Source organism: Pan troglodytes, chromosome 10, assembly GCF_028858775.2.
Source record: "Pan troglodytes isolate AG18354 chromosome 10, NHGRI_mPanTro3-v2.0_pri, whole genome shotgun sequence".
Taxonomy (NCBI): Eukaryota; Metazoa; Chordata; class Mammalia; order Primates; family Hominidae; genus Pan; species Pan troglodytes.
In genome coordinates this window covers 113,299,759-113,321,120 of record NC_072408.2, presented here as the reverse complement: position 1 = coordinate 113,321,120, position 21,362 = coordinate 113,299,759, and the positions used below count along the sequence as shown (strand labels likewise).

The 21,362-nt window shown below is 41.3% G+C and overlaps 1 protein-coding gene across 2 annotated transcripts in view; it reads right to left on the bottom strand.

Moving 5' to 3' along the window:
• Nucleotides 1-1,492: 1,492 nt before the first annotated feature.
• POLR3B (RNA polymerase III subunit B) overlaps nucleotides 1,493-21,362 on the bottom strand; it is a 146,946-nt gene continuing 127,076 nt past the window's right edge. For both annotated transcript variants that reach the window (XM_001161567.8, XM_063787089.1), the window contains exons 24-28: nucleotides 15,985-16,088; nucleotides 15,223-15,389; nucleotides 10,725-10,838; nucleotides 7,902-8,075; nucleotides 1,493-2,743 (exon numbers count right to left, since the gene is read on the bottom strand). In XM_001161567.8, the coding sequence (XP_001161567.1) occupies nucleotides 2,614-2,743; nucleotides 7,902-8,075; nucleotides 10,725-10,838; nucleotides 15,223-15,389; nucleotides 15,985-16,088 (689 nt within the window). In that variant the 3' untranslated portion in view covers nucleotides 1,493-2,613. The remainder of the gene's footprint in view (nucleotides 2,744-7,901; nucleotides 8,076-10,724; nucleotides 10,839-15,222; nucleotides 15,390-15,984; nucleotides 16,089-21,362) is intronic.

The following is a 21,362-nucleotide window of genomic DNA, read 5'->3' as shown; positions in this document are numbered from 1 at the left end:
CCTTTTCGCCTCAGCCTCCTGAGTAGCTGGAACTACAAGTGCCTGCTACCATGCCTGGTGTCTGGCTGCTTTTCATTAAAGTATTTCTCAGAGTCAAACAGCTATTCAAATGTGGCAGTTGCTAATTTTTGAGATATCAATCTGATAGAATTTTTTCCTTTAAGGATGTCTCGACTTGAAAACCCATAGTTTCTAGATCTTGTAAACTTAGAATTTCCTAGACACTTAGAAAGGTGACTCCCTCAGAAAGATTAGACTGGCTTGGAATGGTTTCCTGAGAAGGATGTTCATTTATAAAAGATACAACCATTCAAGGGCATCTGAATTTTTTTTAAAAACTATCACTTTTGGTGACTGAAAAATATATAATCACAGATAAAACCAGAACAAAGCCCTACATGTGAGAATGCCTGGTCCCAAGGCCCTTGCTGTCCCCCTTGTTAGCAGTGAGGCTCTGGGGAGTCACTTAGCTACTCAGGGCGTCAGTTTCTTCATGTATAAAGGGCATACTCACACTTGTGAAGTGTTTCCAAATCTTCAGAGCACTGTTGGCCGCTTTGCCCTGGGCACTCCCTCAGCACTGCCGAGGTTAATCCTCAGCACTGACTGCAGGGCAGTGCTCCATGACCAGCACACATGTCTTGGCCTCCTCCACTGGACTATGTCCTCGGTCAGGCAGAGGCCCTGTCCTGTTCTTTTATCCTTAGTCCAGTGCCTTGTACGTGGCAGGTACTGAATGATGAACGATGAAGTCCTCCTGCCAGCACCCAGCACACTGCCTTTAACTCTTCCAGCCTGACCCTCTGAGTGTTCACTGAAATGGCGTGTCCCACACTGCAGGGCAACTGCATCTTTGATGGATTTGGGAAGTGGATTTGCTACACGATGTGAGATAATCAGGATCACCCTAGAAAACTCCTTAAAAAGCCCACAAAGTACAGTATGATTGTACATTTAATCCAGTACGGCAATCCTTATGTACCATCAGTTTTGAGAACTATAAGCTAGGTTAAAAAAAGGAATTGGCATAGCAAAGATCTGAACATTCAAACTCCTTTTTGAAATACCTGTTGAAATACATATTGAGGCCAGGCGCAGTGGCTTACACTTGTGATGCCCGCACTTTGGGAGGCCGAGGCGGGCGGATCACTTGAGCTCAGGAGTTCAAGACCAGCCTGGGCAACATCGAAACTCCATCTCTACCAAAAATACAAAAATTAGCTGGGTGTGGTGGCATGCGCCTATAGTCCCAACAACTCAGGAGGCTGAGGTGGGAGGATAGCCTGAGCCCGGGAGATTGAGGCTGCGGTGAGCCGTGATCTTGCCACTGCACTCCAGCCTGGGTGACAGAGTGAGAGACCCTGTCTCAAAAGAAAAAAAAAGAAAAAAGAATACCTATTGAGTCCCTGCCATGAGGGCTGAGGAAGGCCTGCTCACCTGCAGTGTCTTTCATTCTGCTTTCACTGATACCACTCTGACTGTTATACCCACGTGTGTTAGAAATTTTTTATTGTGAAGAAAAAGAAGAAGTGAGGTTGAGTTCTCAAGTCAATGACTAGCCTGGGTCCCTGGAACATCCCTCTTTTGAAACCCAGTACACATTAGCTTGGGATCTTTAAGGGCTTTGAAAAAGTCCTGTGGAATGTTTAACTTGGTTACCCCCAGTTTCTCAACCTTAGTTTGACATAGGAGCTTGATTCTTGTTGGTATATAATACCTATTAATATTCTGTTGAACATCTTCAGTGTGACATGCTGGGAATGAAGCCTTAGGCCATTACTCAAAGTGTTTCTGAATCTGATTTTACAAACAATCCTTAACACAAATGTTTATCTGGCTTTGGGGCAGCAGTTGAGAACAAATTAGAAATGAGTAAGGAAGTCTGTCAGATTAAAAATGAAATGGACAGCTAGCATCCTGGCAGGCATGGAAGGGACAGAGCATGACAAAGCAGCCACGGGGTTAGATTCAGATATTTAACGAATAGTATTGCATGGTACAATCATGCAGGTTCAAAATAATAGCAATTGAGTCCATAGGGGAAGACGACATTCTTGCTTGACAAGGTAGGAACAAATTCATTATATTTCACCAAGACTAAAATTACAAAGTTGGGGTGTGTAAAGGCAAGATTTAATTGTTGGGAAAATTTATCCGAGCCAGCCACCACGACAAAAGCCAGGCTGACCAAATCAAATGGATTCTTTACATCCTCCAAGTTTCAGAAGAATCTTGAATATGGTTAGCCAGAAGATATGGTAAATTTGACCCCAAACATTCGCTTGAAGGAGTAAGGTCTTCTAATGAGTGAACATCAAGAGATCAGCACATAAGTAATAGCTTATTTATCCTTTAGGTCACATCCATCTGTGAATCAAGCAGCCTTGCAGTCCACATGGTCAGCATCTCTCCCATGGCTCGAGGCTCAATGATCAAGGTTGTTTAGCCAGTCTTAGAGTATATAAAAAGCCTCTCCATTTTTTTTTTTGGTTGTTTTAGAGAGAGAATACGCAAGGGAATTCTTCACAGGAGGAGACGTAGTCCTAAATCCCTTCTGCTTTCCGTTGCATTGGATGTATCACTTGTTCTCTTTAATAATCATTTTTTCCATCCTCATTCATTGTACTTGGACAGTTTTAACCTGGGGATGATGTTCATAGACTGTAGTTCCTGGAAGAGCAGCTTGCAGGCATACGGAATACGGAGGGAAGACACGTGGCAGGATGACTTGCAGTAATGGCACCTGAAACCCAAGTCAGCAAGCGTTAGACAGACAGCAACTTGGAAACAAAGGCCTCCACGTAGGAAGTGAGAATGGTCTCTATAAAGTTCTATTATCATTCTATCAAATTATCTTTCTATTCCTAAGTGTTCAGTTGCACTATCATATAAGTACATATGTGCCCAGAAAAAAAAGAAACATCCAAGGAAGCAAAAGAAAAGAGGAAACAAACACCATTCCCTCCAGTGTTTAAAGCATGCAAGTTGAGTCAGTTGTTACCACACATCTAGCCCTTTCTCCTTAAAATGTAAAACATTTGCCAATATACTGTTTTGAAAGAGCTCCAGAAATCTGAACCATTGGGAAATTTACTCAGATTTAATTTTTTTGTCATTGTTTAAAGAGTTTTAAACCAATTCAATCAATCTCCATGTATTTGATAAGCATCAACTATACTAGCAGTATATTATTCTAGGCAAGGCGCTCAACAATTATAACTTGGTTTCTGTCACTGAGATACGTAAAGTCTGATGGAAAAGACAAGACTTTTGAATAGGACAGTGGTATTCAATCAAATGGTAACTTGTCTAGTGCTCTTTAGGCTTGGTGATTTCTATGAGTGTTGGAGGTACTATACTTACAACATGTTGTCCCTTGTGCAAAACTAAGAAATGTGTGTATGTGTGCATGTGCACATATGTTCCCACTTAACCCTAGCAACAACAGTCCATGTTCCTAACCACTTTGCCTCATATTCCAATTAGGACTTTATTTTCTCTTCTTTCTGGAAGAGCTGGTCAACTGAACTTAGTTCTTAATCAATGGCTACAACTGTAGAAGGGTCCCTGGGGAGAAAGTGAATTATTCTTCCAGGTTTCAGACCAAAATACGACCTTACCCTACACCTCAAGGGTCCGCAGCAGCTAGGACAGTAGGTATCCAGTACAAATCCTGACTCTTAACAGGTAGAAAACTAGGTCCTCACAGTTAACGAGGAGGAAAATGAGTCCAAGAAGAATAGCAACTGAGGCTTGGAAGATCTGGTGCTGACCAGGAATTGAAGGGGGATTCCTTAGTGAACAAAGGATTGGCCATTCTGGAGGGCAGTAAGACAGTGTGTGTAAAAACTGTAAATGTGCATATTCTTTGATTTTGTAATCCCAAAAGTGGCAAAGGTATGTGCACAAGAATGCTGACAGCCACACTATTTATAACAGCATAAGGTGAGACTATGCAAATGTCCACTGGGACATTTAGATAGAAGAAGACTGTGAAGCCATTAGACCTGCTGTTGTGGACACACATTTATTGAAATGGAAGGTGTATAGGACAAACTGTGAGGTGAAAAAAGCAGTTTGTTGATCAGCATGGTCCCAAGGGGGCCCTCAAACAAGTTTTGTAAGTGTATGGAGCCCCCAAAATCATACGTAAAATTTTAAGTTTTTGTGTGTATATTTGTATTTTTCTGCCCTTATCAGAATCTTGAAAGAGTCACCAAAATGTTAATAGTGGTCATCTCTGGGTGGTGGGAATTAATGTGACTCACTTTATATTTGTGGTAACTTTTGAATGTTTTACAATGAGCAGGGATCATTTTTGCAATCAGTAAAATAAAGCTTGTATTATTTTAGAAAAGAAAAGCAAGAACTGAGGCTGAGAATGTGCACGTGGTGGTGGTAACTATGCAGACAGAGTTTCCTGAGGAGGAGAATGGGAGAAGACTAACCCTCACAAATGCACAGTTGATGTTATGATGAGGGGACGCAGGGTGCTTAACCTGTATTTGATCCGTTAACAGTACAAATACAAACTTGGTGAGTTACTTTTTCTTAAAAGATTATCTAAAGACCTATTTAATGCATTCGAGTTCAAAAATTATGTTTTTAATGTGCTTGGGTTGATGTAATTTATCTAGGAATCGTGTTCATGCTTTCATTAAATTGGGGAAATGCATTTAACGGGGGTACCTTTTGCTTCTTCTCCTGACTAGTACATTACCCAATGACTCCGATCCAAGCTAATCTATTTTAAATTTCCATATGTACTGATTCATATTCCAGAAAGCCCTTTAATCTTCTCTATTATTAAATACTTCTCCATCATTTAAAATGTTCCAACGTGCGTGTGTGTGTATAAAACCTTACCTTACCTTGTATCTGAACAATTTGCAAAGGTAGAAACTTGACGTGAACAACAATAAAATGAACGGCTTTTTTAGGGCAAAGGTAGCAAAAAGGGGAGGCTGTGGCTTCACACGAGAAATGACTGTCCAGTGAAACATCCTCTATGAGCTAATTATCTTAATAGGGATTTTCTTCTTCCTGAAGCCTTCCTTTTGGACCTCTCTTTTGTGACTTATGCCCTTAGTGTCTTCTGTAGAACAACAGTCGTGCTGTAAACATCCCCATAGCAATGCCTCACTAATGTGCAAATCCCTGACAAAAGGCCAGTTTCAAGGTTCCGAACTGCTCTAATTACCTAGCCTTCATTGTGTGGCTCATTAAAGAGCGACTTCCTCCAACGACGCCCATGCTCCCTCCCACTCAACCCAGCACACATGATCAGGTAATGATGGGAAAAATGACAGCATCATTACGCTCCTCGGCCAGAAAGCAGCACCCGAGGCAGCGGCTAGACTACTAGAATGGATTAGGATTTTTTTCTGTTGGCAACAAGGGTATAAGTAGGCCACTCAAAATCAGACATACAGTATATATTGAGGTCTGTTTAATTACAGTAAAGACCCTCAAACTGTATAACCTGATTTAGTCCTCTTTCAAAGGATTTCAAATACAATACACACGGAATACATACGCTTCAAAATCAGACACTGCCATCAGATGCTCTCTAAATGAGACAGAAATGAAGCAGGAAAGAAGATATACATTTAGCAGAATAATGCTGAAGGATCAATCGCTGCTTACAGGTCTTCTTGCTTACATTACCTTCCCTGGGTAACCAGTGGCGGAGAGGGGAAGGTTTTCAAAGCACATAAGTGAATCGGGTTGACTGTTTTCTTTTTTCTCCGGGGGTGGGGAGAGGGAGGAAGAATGCAAGGGGAGGAAGAGAAAAGGAAACTCTTTTTGAAGTTCCATGACCTCTATTTTTAATGACGTGATTCTTCTGTACCATCCTTTCAAAGTAAATTATTTAAAAATCCTTGTGTCAAATTTGAAGATTTAAGCATAGTGGAACTAGGATCCAGGCATCTTCCTATTACATGATTTCTTTTTTTTCTTTTTGGTTGCACAGCCCAGACTATAAAAAGCAAGCTCAATATGCATTTCAAAAGACAAATAGACATCTCAGGACTGAAGCAAACCCCCATCTCATTCATATAAGAAAGAGCTAGGCTTATCCTTGGAATCATGTCACCTCTGCAACCTTATGAAAGATGAACCGCAAATGGCCACCTCTTCTGTTAGTTTTTAAAGTGAAATGATCTCCTTACAGACGAGAGTCTTCACCAAAATCATGAAATAACTGGCCAGAAAGTTTTGACATTTATCTGGCAAGGGATACACTGCGTTTTAAGGAGCCCACTTGTTCAACTTGTGATTGGCTTTTTTCAACTTAGAAATTAGTAGCTCAGGATGGCAAGAAGTTCAGGCTCTGTCTGGAAGGAAACTACGATGGGGACTCAATGGGGAAAAGGTGGCCCACAAATTCCTCAAACCCCAGCAATGAATGCTATTTGGGCCTAACTATATCTTGGGGATGGCCCCTATCTAGAGAAAAGGCACTCTGGGGAGGGCAGGTGAGGGGCAATGAGGGGGTGAGGCTGGAAGCTCTGTAGCTTGTGTCTTAGATCTTGTTGGACCTTGCCTCTGCTTGAAAAGTAAGTAAAGAACTCACTTTTGGCTGGGCATGGTAGCTCATGCCTATAAATCCCAGCACTTTGGGAGGGATCACTTGAGCCCAGGAGTTTGAGACAAGCCTGGGCAATATGGTGAAACCCTGTCTCTACAAAACATACAAAAGTTAGTCAGGCGTGGTGGTGTGAGCCTGAAGTCCCACCTACTCAGGGGACTGAGGTGAGAGGATCGCTTGAGCCTGGGAGGTTGAGGCTGCAGTGAGCCGAGATCACACCACCGCACTGCAGCCTGGGTGACAGAGTGAGACTCTGTCTTGAAACAAAAACCAAAAACAAAATAAAAAACCCCTTGCTTTTGGGGAACTATGGATTCTCTTGCCTACAGGAGTGTTTTAGGAATAACCCTAAGTGAGCTTTTTGTTCTCTGGTGACAGAGTGGAATCATTACAAATAGGAAAGGTGGTGCAACTGCACAAAAACAAAAAACATCCAGCATCATCTTTTAAGGTGACCTTTGTGTACCAAATGCTACACAGAAATTATAAACTTTACAAATGACATGATTTACTTATTGGCAATCCTACAAATGCAGGGTATCATTCAACCAGTATTTTTTAATGAAGCATCTACCAGGTCCCAGGCTGGAGAAATGAGGGTAAACATGACAGGATGCAATCAGAATGAACTAGAAGATAAGCTCCTTGGGAGCAGCCATCATCTGTCTTGTTCACTGCTGCATTTCTGGGGCCTAGAACAGTGTCTGACACTTAGCAGATACTTACTACATGTTTGCTGAATAAATTACTGAGACAGACCCGGTTTCTGCCCTCACAGAATCTACAGTACAAGTGTGAAGCAGCTAGCCATGGCAGAGAGAGTACAGACAAGGGGGCAGGGTACCAGGTCGTCTTGGTCTTGGCTCTTGGCTCTGTCACCAATTTGCTATAAGACCTGGGGCAGCATCCCTGGCTCTTTGGGTCTGAAGTTACAAATGAAAGCATTCGATGTAATCTTCCCTAAAGAGTTTCTTTAACACACTATGATTCTAACACCCGACAATGCATCTGTAGGATTTTCACAGGCAAATAGTGTTATAAAAAGTACCTGAGAGAATATTTAAAAGGAGGTAAAGTTTGTACTCCTTGGGAGCTTAGCCTCTAGTTGTGTAGGAAGTAGATCATGATGTAGACAAATGAGACATGTACACAGAGTATCCCCAATGACAGGAATACATGCATGAGGGAGGGTATGCTAGTGATCACAGACAGAGGCTGGAGAATATGCGGATAGGATCCAGGGTCAATTCTTGAGCTGTGATTTAAGAGGCAAGGGGTGTGGTATGGGAGACATATGGTATCCACTTACCAGCCAGAATACCCCAGAAGTCCACACTGCCCACAGACATCAACCTCAAAGGCATCACTTGAAATCATTAGTCTCTCTAGCAAAAGCATACTGGCTCCATAACCGATTAAACAGTCACGTTCCATTTCCCCGAGACGCAAGCCACCATCACGAGACCGTCCTTCAGTGGGTTGCCTTTGAAACAAGTTATTAGACAAATATGTTATTATTCTGTTAAACAAACAAAGAGGTAGCATCACATGCTGGCAGAGAGCACGAGGCTTTGGAGCAGGGCTCATCTGGATCCAAATCAATAACTGGACAGGGACCTTGAACAGGCTGCTTAGCCTCATTTGTAAAAGTGCATAAGCACACCTATCCCAAAGAGCCTCAATTGAGAAAAGATGTAATATTGATGGTTGTTATGGTTAAATGAATATATAATTGCATAATATCATATGATGTAATAACATATTAATATATAATCACAGAAAACACCATTACTATTACCATCACTATCATTATTATTAGGACAGCAGAGTTTTCAAATCAGGAAACAATGTCTTTAAGTATTTTCAAAGAGTCTCAGTATTCTATTATTTAAAAGCAGAAAAACTAAGCAGAATAGACTGTGGGGGAAACCTGGATCCTCCAGTAGCTGCTGCCAGAGCTGTTAGCCTCTTGAATGGATTCCCTGTGGTTTATATGCTGGGCTTGAGAATACTTTAAGAGGTTCAGAATCCAGGACCCAGAGGTGTAGCTAAAATTAGGGGGATCTGAACAATTTAGGCAACCCCATGTAGGCATGGATCACAGAAATTATTTGGGGGGAGAAAAAAGCAAGCTCCCTGGCAGGCTTCTTAAAGGTAATCTTTGAGCAGGGGTGACCATACACCCCTTGTTTGCTGTATTCCATAGCATCTTTTAATCTTTGTTGTTGCTGCCAGTCTCCCAAAGAATTAAGAAGGTGAACACAGGGTATGCCAACACATACTGAAATTTTAAGATTTTTTAAATTGTTGTGGTTGAGTTTCAATGTGAAATCAAAGAAGTTGTAGATTACTTGTTGAAAGGAAATATACACATGAATAACTTACACATAGGTCTAAATAAACACATTATAGTGGAAACTTCATAACTGAGCACATCTATACATTTTTATCTGCCGGTAGAAACACAAATGGGTAGTTGCTCCCTTCACTTGAGGTCAGTGAACAAGGTAAAGGTAGACAGACCACATGTGGACAGAATCCAATACTTGGATTTTAACCAACTAAGATAACCAACTACAGACAAACGCACTCGAGGCAGTCTTCATATGGAAGAGACAAAAGTTACCAAAGTAATAACTTTTTCTACACAACAAAGCAAAATATAGGAAATAACTGCTTTGACATTTATGTTACTCTGAAACAGTTTTTGGATGTTGTAACTGAAATGGAAGTTTAGGAGGGGACAGCATTTAGGGAAGAAACACATCTAACCCAATTACGGTACCATTGCTGAGGTGATTATTGTCTTGAGAATCAACTTCTCTTCCCTCTTTGCAGTTTTAAGCACACATATGTCTATCATTTCAACAGACATGTGCATGTGCTCAGTTTTAAATGGTCAAAGAATTGAGTCAACTACACCTCTCCCTTGGCTTAAAAAAAAAATGAAACCCCAAGCATGAGCTGCCTCATCCTTGCCCCTTCTCTACATTGTTACATCCAGGCAGTGCTCAGTAGCACTGAAAGTGGGGAGGGAACTGGATGCTTGCTGATGCCACCTGTGGATGGGCGCTGTACATATTCTGTATTCACACTCTTGACATTCACTGGCACCTGTTAAGTAGGTACTATTGTCTCCACTTTAAATATGAGAAATGCTTAAGCTGTGCATTTCATCAGACTGTGGTCATCAGCGATCTGTCCAAGGCTTGTGACGGAATGAAAAGGTGGAGATGAGATCACAGCCTTGTCTGTCTGACTCCAAGGCCTGGGTTCCCTCCCCTAGCCCAGGGTTCCTCAACCTCGGCACGGCTGACATACTGAGCTGGGTAACTCTGTTGTAGGGGGCTGTCCTTGCAGCATCCCTGGCCTCTCCCTACTAGATGCCAGTAGCTACTTCCCCAGCACCAAGTTGGGACATCTGAAAATGTTTCCAGATGTTGTTAAATGTCCCCTGGGAGGCAAAATCATCCCTGGCTGAGAATCACTGCCCTCGACTATGCATCTCCAACTGGAAAAAGTAGCACTAAGAACATGTGAAACTTAGTAGCTATAATTCTCTTTCCCAAGAAATTTATCCATGCATTAACACACAGACATTGTGCTTGGGATTGAGGGTACACCTGTGAATGGGGCACATGTGGCCCCTAACCTCCTCTAGCTTACTCAAATAAGTCTGCAAGTGGAGGTACTTTATGCTTCAATAACATTAATTTTAAAAAACTCCAGTTGTGGTTTATGCTACCAAATAATGTCTGCATGTGTCTTCTGTGTACACATGGGTACATGCAAGTATATCAATGTGTGTGTGGGTATATACATACACATCTTCTTGTATGGACCTTTATAAATAGGACCATATTTGCAGACATTTACACAGTAAATAGTTGTGTTAGGAGTCCACTGGCAAGACCTATGGTGGGTTTGCTCTTGAGCTTGTGAAATATTTTTTAATTGGCTGCTACTTTTTCATTTTAATCATACATATATGATTTTCTTAATGCCAAACTTGCCAAATTTTGACATCTCAGGAAAACAGAAATTTTGTTGAGTCTGCTTTTTGCCATATCTGGAAAATACAAGGTGGACTTGACTGCATTATCAATTCTTTTTGTAAGTACTTTTCTCTTACCTGGTAAGGACGGCTCGTGGGCCCCGGGCCCGGGCATGCATTTTATCCAGCACCATGTGTTTCAGCTTCTGATAGTACACGGGGCCAAAATAGATGTATGCTTCTAAGGGCTCACTGAAAGAAAGATCAATTGTTGTGGGTTAAGAAACTAAGTTTGGGCTAACAAGAGACAGCCTTTGGACCCATCACTGGCAGGTCCTTACTCATTTATGACTGACTGGATAAGAATGATTTTCAGTCTGTAGTGAATGAAAAGACTAGTTGTAAAAATATGAAAAGTACCATAGCTATATTTAAAGATAAATGGCTTTACAAAGAAATAGACATTTAAACAGGTTGGGAAACAGTGTGTATGGGATGATCTCTCCTTCAGGATGACCTCCCTGGTCAGGCCACCATCCTTTCTTCCTTGGGCTACCACAGATAATCTTCTAATTAATCTCCCTGCTTCCACTCTCATCCCTCAACAATCTACTCTTTGCATAAAAAGTCAGGGGGATGCCTTCTAAAATGTAAATCACAACAGGTCATTCTTCTGTCCTGAACTCACCAATGGTTTCCCATCATACTTGGAATCTGTATTGCCAACATTCTATATTATGGCCACATGGTGAGACATACTCCAGTTCCTGCACACCTCACTGTTTCCTATTCCAGTGTCCCGCCAGTCACTCTACTCCAACAACACTGGCCTCTTCATTACTCCTCAAATGGAGCAAGCCTGTTCCTCTCTTGGGGCCTCTGACTTACCGTTTCCTTTGCCTGAAACACTCTCCCGCCAGGTACTCATATGGCTCTGTCAAACATTTCACCTGCTCAGAGAGACTTTCACTGAATACCACATCTAAAGAAGTCCTCCTCCCACCTGGCATCGTCACTCCGGCCCTGTCTCAACCTGACCCTTTGGCGCACTTGCCCCTTTTGATACCGTGGTGTACATTTATTATCTCTCGGATTATTGCCTGTCTTCCCCACTAGAAGTAACTCTGCAAGGATAAGCACTTTGTCTCCTTTGTCACGGTGGCTCCAGCACCTGTGACCCTGCCTGGCACACAACTGGTACTCAATAAATGTCTATTACATAACTGCTTCAATGAATCTTTAGAAAGTCTGTAATAAGAGTTTAAGAAGAGGGTGAATATATATGTACTTTGACAGAAGAAACCTTTTCTCATTAATCTGGAGCAAGAACAACCAGAGAACTGATGTCTTAAAAAAATTTTTTTTAACTGCCTCAAACTTTCTTCTTCAAAGGGAAGGAAGCAACTACCATGTGCTACTTAATCCACACAACGATCCAGGGAGGAAGAACTGTCACCTCTATTTTGAAGATGAAGAAATGGACACAGAGAGCCCGAGAGGTCAGATAAGAACTGGTGAGTGGTGCAGTGAGGGTTCAAATCCAGGGCTCTCCCTGCAACACCGGTCTGATTTGGAACAAGTAAACTCTGGGGTACAGCATGATGTAAAAGTAGAAAAAGTAAAGGAAACAACAGACACAGCAGAGAGGCAAAGGAAAAGCTTGGCCACTGCTTGCTCGGTGTCCCTGATCACACTCTCAGCATCCTGAACCAAGGCTTTTGTGGTCATCAGGCCATTCTGCTGACTTCAGCACAACCTGGTTCTTGGAAGACACAGAGTGGAGTGGAAGGCACAATGGAGAGGGTATTAAGAGACCCTGTCCTTGTCTTGGTTTTGTCACATAGTAAAGTAATTACATGACCTCTCTAGCTGAGTGTTCTTAGTTGTACAAGAAGGCGGTCAGAACAAGATTCTTTCCTGCTCTAACAGTGAATGATTCTATTCCTCAATGGTAGGGTTGCTCATGGTAGAATTTATGACACTCGGTTACCCAATGCTATTCCATCATCCACAGAGTAAAGCCATATGCAATTTTTCCTCCTACCTATGTTCAAGAATGAACAAAAAGTGAAAGCTGGTGGTGATATATTTAAATACCCTCGGGAATTTTCAACTAAACAGTGCTTCTCAGATTTTGTCACTGAAATAAATGGCAAAGAAAGGAAAACTCTGGCTGGGGGCATAGGGGAAGGCAGTGTGGACTGGGATATAGACTAACCATTGTCTACGGCAAGCAGGATATAACCCATCCAATTCTTTCAGTACAAATTATGTTCACGAAGGTCCACCAAATTGATCCCATGGTTTTGCACTTTCTGGTCAACATCTGGCCAAAAATGTGCCTTATTTCTGGGTGGAGAAGTGAAGAGAAGGTTAATGAATTTAGCAATGACAACTACGTTTTCTGAAATGGTCACAATTATTTTATTGAACCATTTCTGAAATGGTCCATTAGTCTTTTCCTGTAATGTGCTTTTCTATAACATCTCAGGTATGATACACCTAAGAAATCCATATTATTATAGTTTTAATAGGCAATTTTTAAAAGCACTCCACATTTTTAATAGATAGAGGCTTTAACAATTTCAATCACATCTGGAGAGTCTATTTGCAGCACTAAAATCAAGCTCTGTTCTTACATTTGCTTCCATGCTGAGTTTCACTAGTGTTCAAGTGGTTTAAAACCTTAGGGCGTGGTGGCTCACGCCTGTAATCCCAGCACTTTGGGAGGCCGAGGCGGGTGGATCATTTGAGGTCAGGAGTTCGAGACCAGCCTGGCCAACTTGGCGAAACCCCATCTCTACTCAAAATACAAAAACTAGCTGGGCGTGGTGGTCTGCGCCTGTAGTCCCAACCACTTGGGAGGCTGAGGCAGGAGAATTGCTTGAACCCCCCCCGGGAAGCAGAGGTTGCAGTGAGCTGAGACAGTGCCATTGCACTCCAGCCTGGGCAACAAGAGCGAAGCTCTGTCTCAAAAAAAAAAAAAAAAAAACAAACCCAAAAAACAAAAAAAACTCCCAAAACCAAACAAAAAACAACACCCAGAAGAACACTATAAACACTAGGTCCTGGAGTTTTATCTGGCATTAAATACCTAAGTGTGTCTTAATTTAGGCAACTAATTTGAACTTTTAAAAACCATGATGATTCCAGCTTCAGAACCTTGTCATTCACGATCATTGCAGAGATCTGTTTCTCACAGGTTAACACAAGCTCCCAAGCCTGGTCGCCTGGCTCTTCTTCCCCCCCACCCTCACCTCGGGCTGCTGGTACTGCCTCTTCACTGCACCGCAGCCAGGCTGCCCTCTTCCTGTTCCCTGAACTTACCAAGCTCTTTCCCTGGCAAAGTGTCAAACATAACTTTTCCTCTCCCTTAAACACTCTTCGAATGCCCTATCCTTCTCACCCTTTATCTCTCAGCTGAAATATCATAGCCAGTTCCTCACAGGGCCTTCTCACCCACTCTGTCTTCATTTTGGTGAGAGCTATATGTACTTGTATTTATTTGTCTGCATTCCTTTTTTCAATAAATGTTTACGGAGTGCCTGCTGTGTGTCAGGCCCTGTGCTATGCCCTGGAAATAGAACAGTAAACAAAACAGACCAGCCCTGCTTTCATGGAGGTTACATTCTAGTTGGGGAGACAGGCAATAGTATTACTATGTAGTATATTTGAAAATGGTCAGTGCTACAGGGAAAATAAAGCAGCAAATGGGCAGTATGGGGTTATAGTTTTAAATTAGATGGTAACAGTAGGCCCTACTGAGAAGTTACCTTGTGTCTATTATTTTTTAATGTCTAGCAACACACCTAAACGGTCAGCTCCATAGAACTGGGACCATGTCTACTGTATTTATTGGTATATACTCAGTGCCTAGCACATATTAGGTAGGTGCTTAGCACATCTTTAGTGAACACATGCACAAATGTTAGGCCTTGGTCTATCTGTCAAAGCATTTATTATTCTGATACTCATCACATAATTGCAGGGAAAGTTCAACAGTTAAAGGAAAACTTTGCATTATATGTAATTGGTGTGTTCCTTAAAAGTAGGCATAGGGTAGAAATCATATTTTGGTAAATTAAATCTTTTCTACTTTATATTTTTTGAGACGAGGTCTCACTATATTGCCCAGGCTAGCCTCAAACTCCTGGGCGATCCACCAGCTTTGGCCTACCAAAAATCTACTTTCCAAATTATAATCTTACCAGTACAAACAGCACTCCTCAATTGTTAGTTTTCTAAAGTCAGATTTTCTTGTCTCCAGTTTCTTAAAAAAATAAAGCTTAAGGCATATAGCCTTAATGCTTACATCTTAAGGCAGGGGTGTCCGATCTTTTGGCTTCCCTGGGTCATACGGGAAGAAGAAGAATTGTCTTGGGCCACACATAAAATACACTAACACAAATGATAGCTGATGAGCTAAAAGAAATCATGAAAAACTCTCATAATGTTTTTAAAAAAAGTTTATGAATTTGTGTCAGACCGCATTCGAAGCCGTCCTGGGCCACATGCCGCCCACGGGCTGTACAAGCTTGCCTGAAGGTATACTTAATAGAGTATACCTTAAGGCTTTGTCTCCCCTATCCTAGTAAAACCATTCTTTTTCTTTAAAATAGCTCAATCGCATGCTTACCCTGTGATGCCGGATGTAACATAGTCTTTCCCCAAGTAGTTATAACCATGGCGAACGAGGTCCTCACACACATCCTTCACTTTACTGCCTCCAAACGCAGTGCCGTAGTGGAATCTGCCGTCCAGCACACCGGCCTTGCCAGCCAGCAGCTCAATGAGCTTCCCCACCTGCGGGATGTGAACAAATTAAGTGAGCACCTCCCTGTGGCACAAGCACTCTCTCTGCTTATTTATCTCCAGCTCATTTCCCCACGACCACTATTAATAACAGTAATAAATTAATAGAAGCAGTATTTAAGCTTGACATGTGTGATCTAATTTTACGCCTCTCAATACCCCTATATGAGATAGGTCCTATATTTCTTCATTTTACAGATGAAGAAACTGAAGTATGGGAAGGATAAGCAACTTGTCCAAGGCCACACAGCTGGTAAGAGGTGGAGCCAGGATCACCAAAAATAATCACTGAAAGGGAGATCCATTTAGGTTCAAGACAAGGGGTTATCTTTTGCTGAGGGGTAAATTCATCACTCAGAAGACTCCACTATCAAAGGGAGGTATAGACGTGCTCCTCATTCTTTATGTAGAGGGGAGTGGCCCAGAATCGTTAGGGGCTGGAAGCCTGTTTATCTGGCAAGGGGCAAAACAGCTCTATCTGAAAAAACAGCTTCAGAGTCCTCGTCACCTCCACTCACTCTAACTAAACTAACTGCCTGCTTCTTCCTTAAAGGCAGTGCCTCTGAAAAACCTACAGGTCACTGACCGTCATTCGTGATGGGAAGCCGTGTGGGTTCATGATGATGTCCGGACAGATGCCAGAATCACAAAATGGCATGTCTTCCTGGGGGACGATCAAGCCACAAACACCTGGGGGAGAGAAGATTTCATGCCACATAAAGCAAGTTGGCAGAAAGGAAGAATACAGTACTTAATTGGGATCTCCCCGCTGCTATCTCTATTTCCACTGCTCTAAAATCTTCCCCATGGCCTCTATCAAGAGCAACAAAAGTGATTTTCAACAATCCTGCTTGACAAACAGTTCAAAAGCGACTCTCCTTGCGAAAGGCACTGCAGCCTGTGGACTGTGCTGCCGGCATAGCACACAATGGTGCTGTTGGGCTGCCTGCCCACCCTCCTGTGCCACAGAGACTGAAGAGCAGCAGCTTCACTGGACCCCAGGCCTGTGGCCATACCTGAAGCTTTAAGTCAGCAGCAGTTTTGCTCCTCATTAGCTAGTTCGTGATCTCCTGGGTTCTACACCCGAGTTATAGGAATCCAAGTTCTCTGACCCCCAAACACAGAAATGATTGGATGAGGAGTGTGCTTACAATGTGGTTTGAAAAACCAGTGACAAGAAGTACCTGTGTGTGGCTGATGTGCTAACAGGTCCACCTATATAGGCTGCAGTGCTCTGGCTGGTTGGCTGATTTTTGCCGGGGCTTCCCCTGGCTGAGTCTAAACTGCCCAAAGGAATTTTAATTCCTATAGCTTACAGCCCATTAGGAAAGTGATCTTTGATTGAAATTGTAAAGTTGAACAAGAAAATTAAATACCAAATCGTTCTTGGAAAAAAAAGGCTAGAATTAGAAATGGAATTCTAAGAATGAAAACAACAAAACAAAAATCTACCAACTCTATACACTACTAATATTCTCTTAAATTAATTCCCTTAATATTATTCTAACCTATAGGGGATTTTGTTGCTAAATAGTTTTTCATTCCTCTGATTTTTTTGGGAAGAGGAGTGGGAATAGAATTTAGATTGTTAACTACAATCTCCATAATTTAGAATTGTACAGTGTCATTGGACTAAGAAAACAAACACTTTTACATTGGTAGTAAAAGATAAAATTCCTTTTCTCTGTGTGTAAAGTTATTAACTATCTGCCCCTATTGCAAAGAAACTGCTCTCAAATATTTCATTCAATTTGATTCTATGTAATTATTCAAACTATTTCAATAGTTTGCGATTTGTTGTAATCACCAGGAGCTAAAGTCAAAAGAAAAAGAATGCCATTTGCCTATGTAATACTGGTTATTAATATTCTGATTTATTGTAGCTGACAACAATATGGATATTGTGGAGTTGAATTCTAGAGCATGTAGTTAGTTTAAATTGGCTTTTGGGTTAAAATGGTATTGTTTATTATAAATATATGCTTTCCTACATGAAGAACAGAAACAATCATTCAGTTCACTTTATTTCAAATTCAGCTACAATGTGTTAGAATTTCAATCAAGCAGAGTGTGTGAGCCTTCTTTCTTCCCTCCAAAAATCCATCTTATCCACACTGAAATTATCTGACAAAACCCTAGGGCTACTGGGAAATCTACTTTGAAAGAGATCAAATTGTAAATCTAGGTGCACCGACAACAACATTGTTCAGCAGTGAACAAAATGTTAAAAATGGCAATCCCTAAAGGGGCCGGTTCTGGGACGCGCTAGGGGGAGAATGTAATTTTGGCTGGTGAGGAGATGGAGGGTTCAGCTATACCCCTGAAAAAACAAAACCAAAGAGAAATCTCGGCACCCCTTAAGCAGCAGTTCGCAGGAGGAGGCTGGCGTCTGCTCAGGAGGAAGCTGCCTGTCCACCCTCCATCAAGAGAAGGTGGGAGAGAGGGGCAGGAGGTGCAGAAACTGACCAAGGAAGCATGACACACTTATATAGGGGGTGGGTAAGGAGAGAGATGACTTACATTTTGTGTTTTCAGTTTTAATCGACACATTTAATTAAGCAAATTCAACTTTATTATGTTATTAAAATGAAAAAAGTGCTCGTTCCACTGAAATGTGAATCTCTAATACCTTTGCTTGAAATCTGATTAAGAATATTTAGTGCAGAGCTTCCTTCTGGGGAAGTTGTTTTCTTATCAGCCCTCTTCTGACATTTTGTTAAAAAAAATACACATAAGTAGCTTTCGGATTTTTTTCCTTCCATTATAGGAACTGCTTTGGCAATATCTGAACCAAGGGCACCTGTAAGTCAAAAATTAAATCTTAGCTGACTTAAAATTACTTCAGGCCCTGAAAACCCTTTTATATGCCAAGATGGTTCCCATAGCAGACAGCCCTGTGTTGTTTGTTTTGTGTGAAAGTGAATGATAAAAGATCCATGAAATCGACACAGAAAGCCAGAACAGCAGAAAGAACTGAGGGCTCTCCATCATTGCGGCTTCTACCCTCTGCTGACTTGCGGAACAATGGAAGCTACACATCCAACTGCAGATCTAACACAGCTGTGCATTTCATTAGATGAAGAGCACTAGTGACACAAGTAAATAATTAACTTATTCTGGTCCGCTGACTGTGCTTATGAGACCAGTCATAGCTGACAGATTTTAATACAAGTTAACACAAAGAGACCATAATGAGCTTAGAAGTTAAAACAAAATATTTAGACAGAATTTGATGATCTCGAATCTCAAATTAGACAGATGATTTTTAAAAGTTTGTATTTTACTGAATTCATTAGGGGTAGAAAGAGAGTTCTCAATCTTAGAACCAGACTTTTCTTTTTCTAACAGTATTTCTCTGTTTCAGAATTATTCAAATCCTTAATCACAGCGGGAAGGTTTCTTTTCTTATTTTCAAATGAAAGATTAAAACTGTTTTCTCCAGGGACAGAGGCATAAAGTCCATTCCAATATTTAGAAGTCTTAAAAGTTATGGTCATTTTCCCTTAACACTGGTTTGAAATGTAAATGATATGCGGTGCGCTTCAATGTGTTAACACTCCCCTGGATCCTTGAAAAGAGGATGGACTACAAATAAACCATATCTAATGGAAGCTGTTGTGAAACAATTACCAATTCATACCTTAAATGCTTACACAGCATTTCAGATTTTAAAATAAAATTTCATCCCCTGGCTCAAGCTGGTGTCTCAACCCCATTGTTTACAGCACAGCCTCCCGGCAATAAAATGCAAATACAGCAGTTTAACATGCTCAGGAACATTTAATGCACTCAGGAGGGCCAAATGGGAATTGGACCACAGACTACAGTATAGAACTTTTAACAAATGCAAATAGTAAGAAAAAAAATAGAATCACAGAAACTTAGAGCAGAAAGGGACTGCCAATACCCCAATCGACAAAATATTATTCCATCACCATCCATCTTAATTTCTAGTTGTAAAGGGGAAGAATTGAGGGAGTCTAAATCTGACTGCCGATCCACTCAGGAGAGGCACTTCTGACATCCACTATCACAGTTCTCTGTATCATGCTTCAGACACTGCTGGCTCCTACACCAATTTGTTATTTCTATTTCCAAGGCTTCACAGAACAACATAGAAATCATTTAAGAATAGGCTTGCTCAGGAAAAGTCAAGTTAATCTCAGGAATCATCTGGTTGTCTTTAAACATACTCATTTTTTCTTTTCTTAGACAGGGTCTCACTCTCTTGCCCAGGCTGGAGTGCAGTGGCACAATCATGGCTCACTCAAGTGATCTTTCCACTTCAGCCTCCCTAGTAGCTGGGACTACCACGTCCAGCTGCGTGCCACCACATCCAGCAAATTTTTAATTTTTTTTTTGTAGAGATGAGGTCTCACTATGTTGCCCAGGCTGGTCTCAAGTTCCTGGACTCAAGTCAAAGGGCTGGGATTAAAGGTGTGAGCCACCATGCCTGGCTTAAAAAGTATTCCTAATTCTAAACAGCAACTGACATATTCAAGTTATTTTTGGCCTTTAAAAAATACTGGTTTTAGTGTACTGTCTCTGTGTAATGGACTATCTTAAACAGGAAAAAAAAAGGGAAGAAAAGAAGAAAAAAATGGTAAGAAGAATTAACACATTCTAGTAGCATATGAAGACAGGAAAGCAAATGGCAACTGCAGAAGACAACTGTAATGCCATCTCTAATTCAAGAGATGTTTTTGATGTGACTTCAGTGTGTTGAGACCTGACTAGTAGATTGTTTCAATTTTGCTGATGGCCAGTTCTCATTTTAATATTACAGTCTGCTTTAATTTTTAGATTTTTATTTAGCAAGTCTACCTTCTAAGTGTAATCACATTTGAATTAAATTTACCCCTCTGAGGTTAATATATATTATTACTCTTCCTTTTCTGAGTGAGGAAAGAGAAAAAGAATCATTTCCCTCAATTGCTGGGGAAGTAGAGGTTCAGGGCCCCAACTCCAGATAGGCGGAGGTAGCTTATGTCAAGTCATCTGAGTGAATATTGAAAACTTCGTAAATATATTGTATACATTTATACAATTCAGCTTGCCACTTTCTAATGCTCTAAATGATGTGGAGCACATCTGGCAGGATGGTCTGCTGAAATAATCCTAATCAAAGTCTAAATTACCTCCTTTTACTTTCTGCAGATACTCAGCAGTTGGACAAGGCTATTTATTCTGCACAGTTTTACACTCCTTACACCAAATGGTGAAATGATGCTGTGGTTTTTCTCCATCAGTCACAGTGCAAGAAGAGAGCTGTGTTTAGTAAGGGATGAACACTCAACCAGTGCCCAGTATTAGTGAGGTTTATAAATGTGGGGGAAATGCCATCTGTAAAAAATTCATCACCCCTTGGACTCTTAGACCTATGTAGAGCAGGTGAATCGAGGAATTGGGTGACTTTAATTTGACTCAATGCTGTTCCACTGATATGTTACTTTGGGGGTGCGGGGGAAGCACCACTTTCTGGTGAGCCTTAGTTGTTTGCTCTTTGTAACGGGAATAATTAGCACCTATCTCATGAAGCAATTGTGTTAGAAGAACAGATGAGCTAATGTCTGAGAGGTACTTTAAGGTCCTTAGAGAAAGGCTGCATCTAAATACAAGGAATTATTATTATATAAGAAACCTAATTACTCTCAGCAGGAAGCAAACTAGCAAAGCAAAGGAGACCAACTTAATGAATAGAAGGAGCAGTTGCAGTTGCACTAACTTTGGCTGGAGAGGCAGAAAAGCAGTTCACTCCTTCCTGGGTTGTGCAGGTCATTTAACATCATCAAGACACTGTCTGCTGATAACTTTCACGAGGCCTGGGGTTGCAGATATCTATTGGGGAATAGTTTACTGCTGATGAATATGGTGGTAAATGGGGCCAAAGAAGCAGTAGGAATGCTTTCAAGTTTGACTGTTCCTATTAAGAAATGGTTTGCTTTGAGTAAACTCATCTCAATG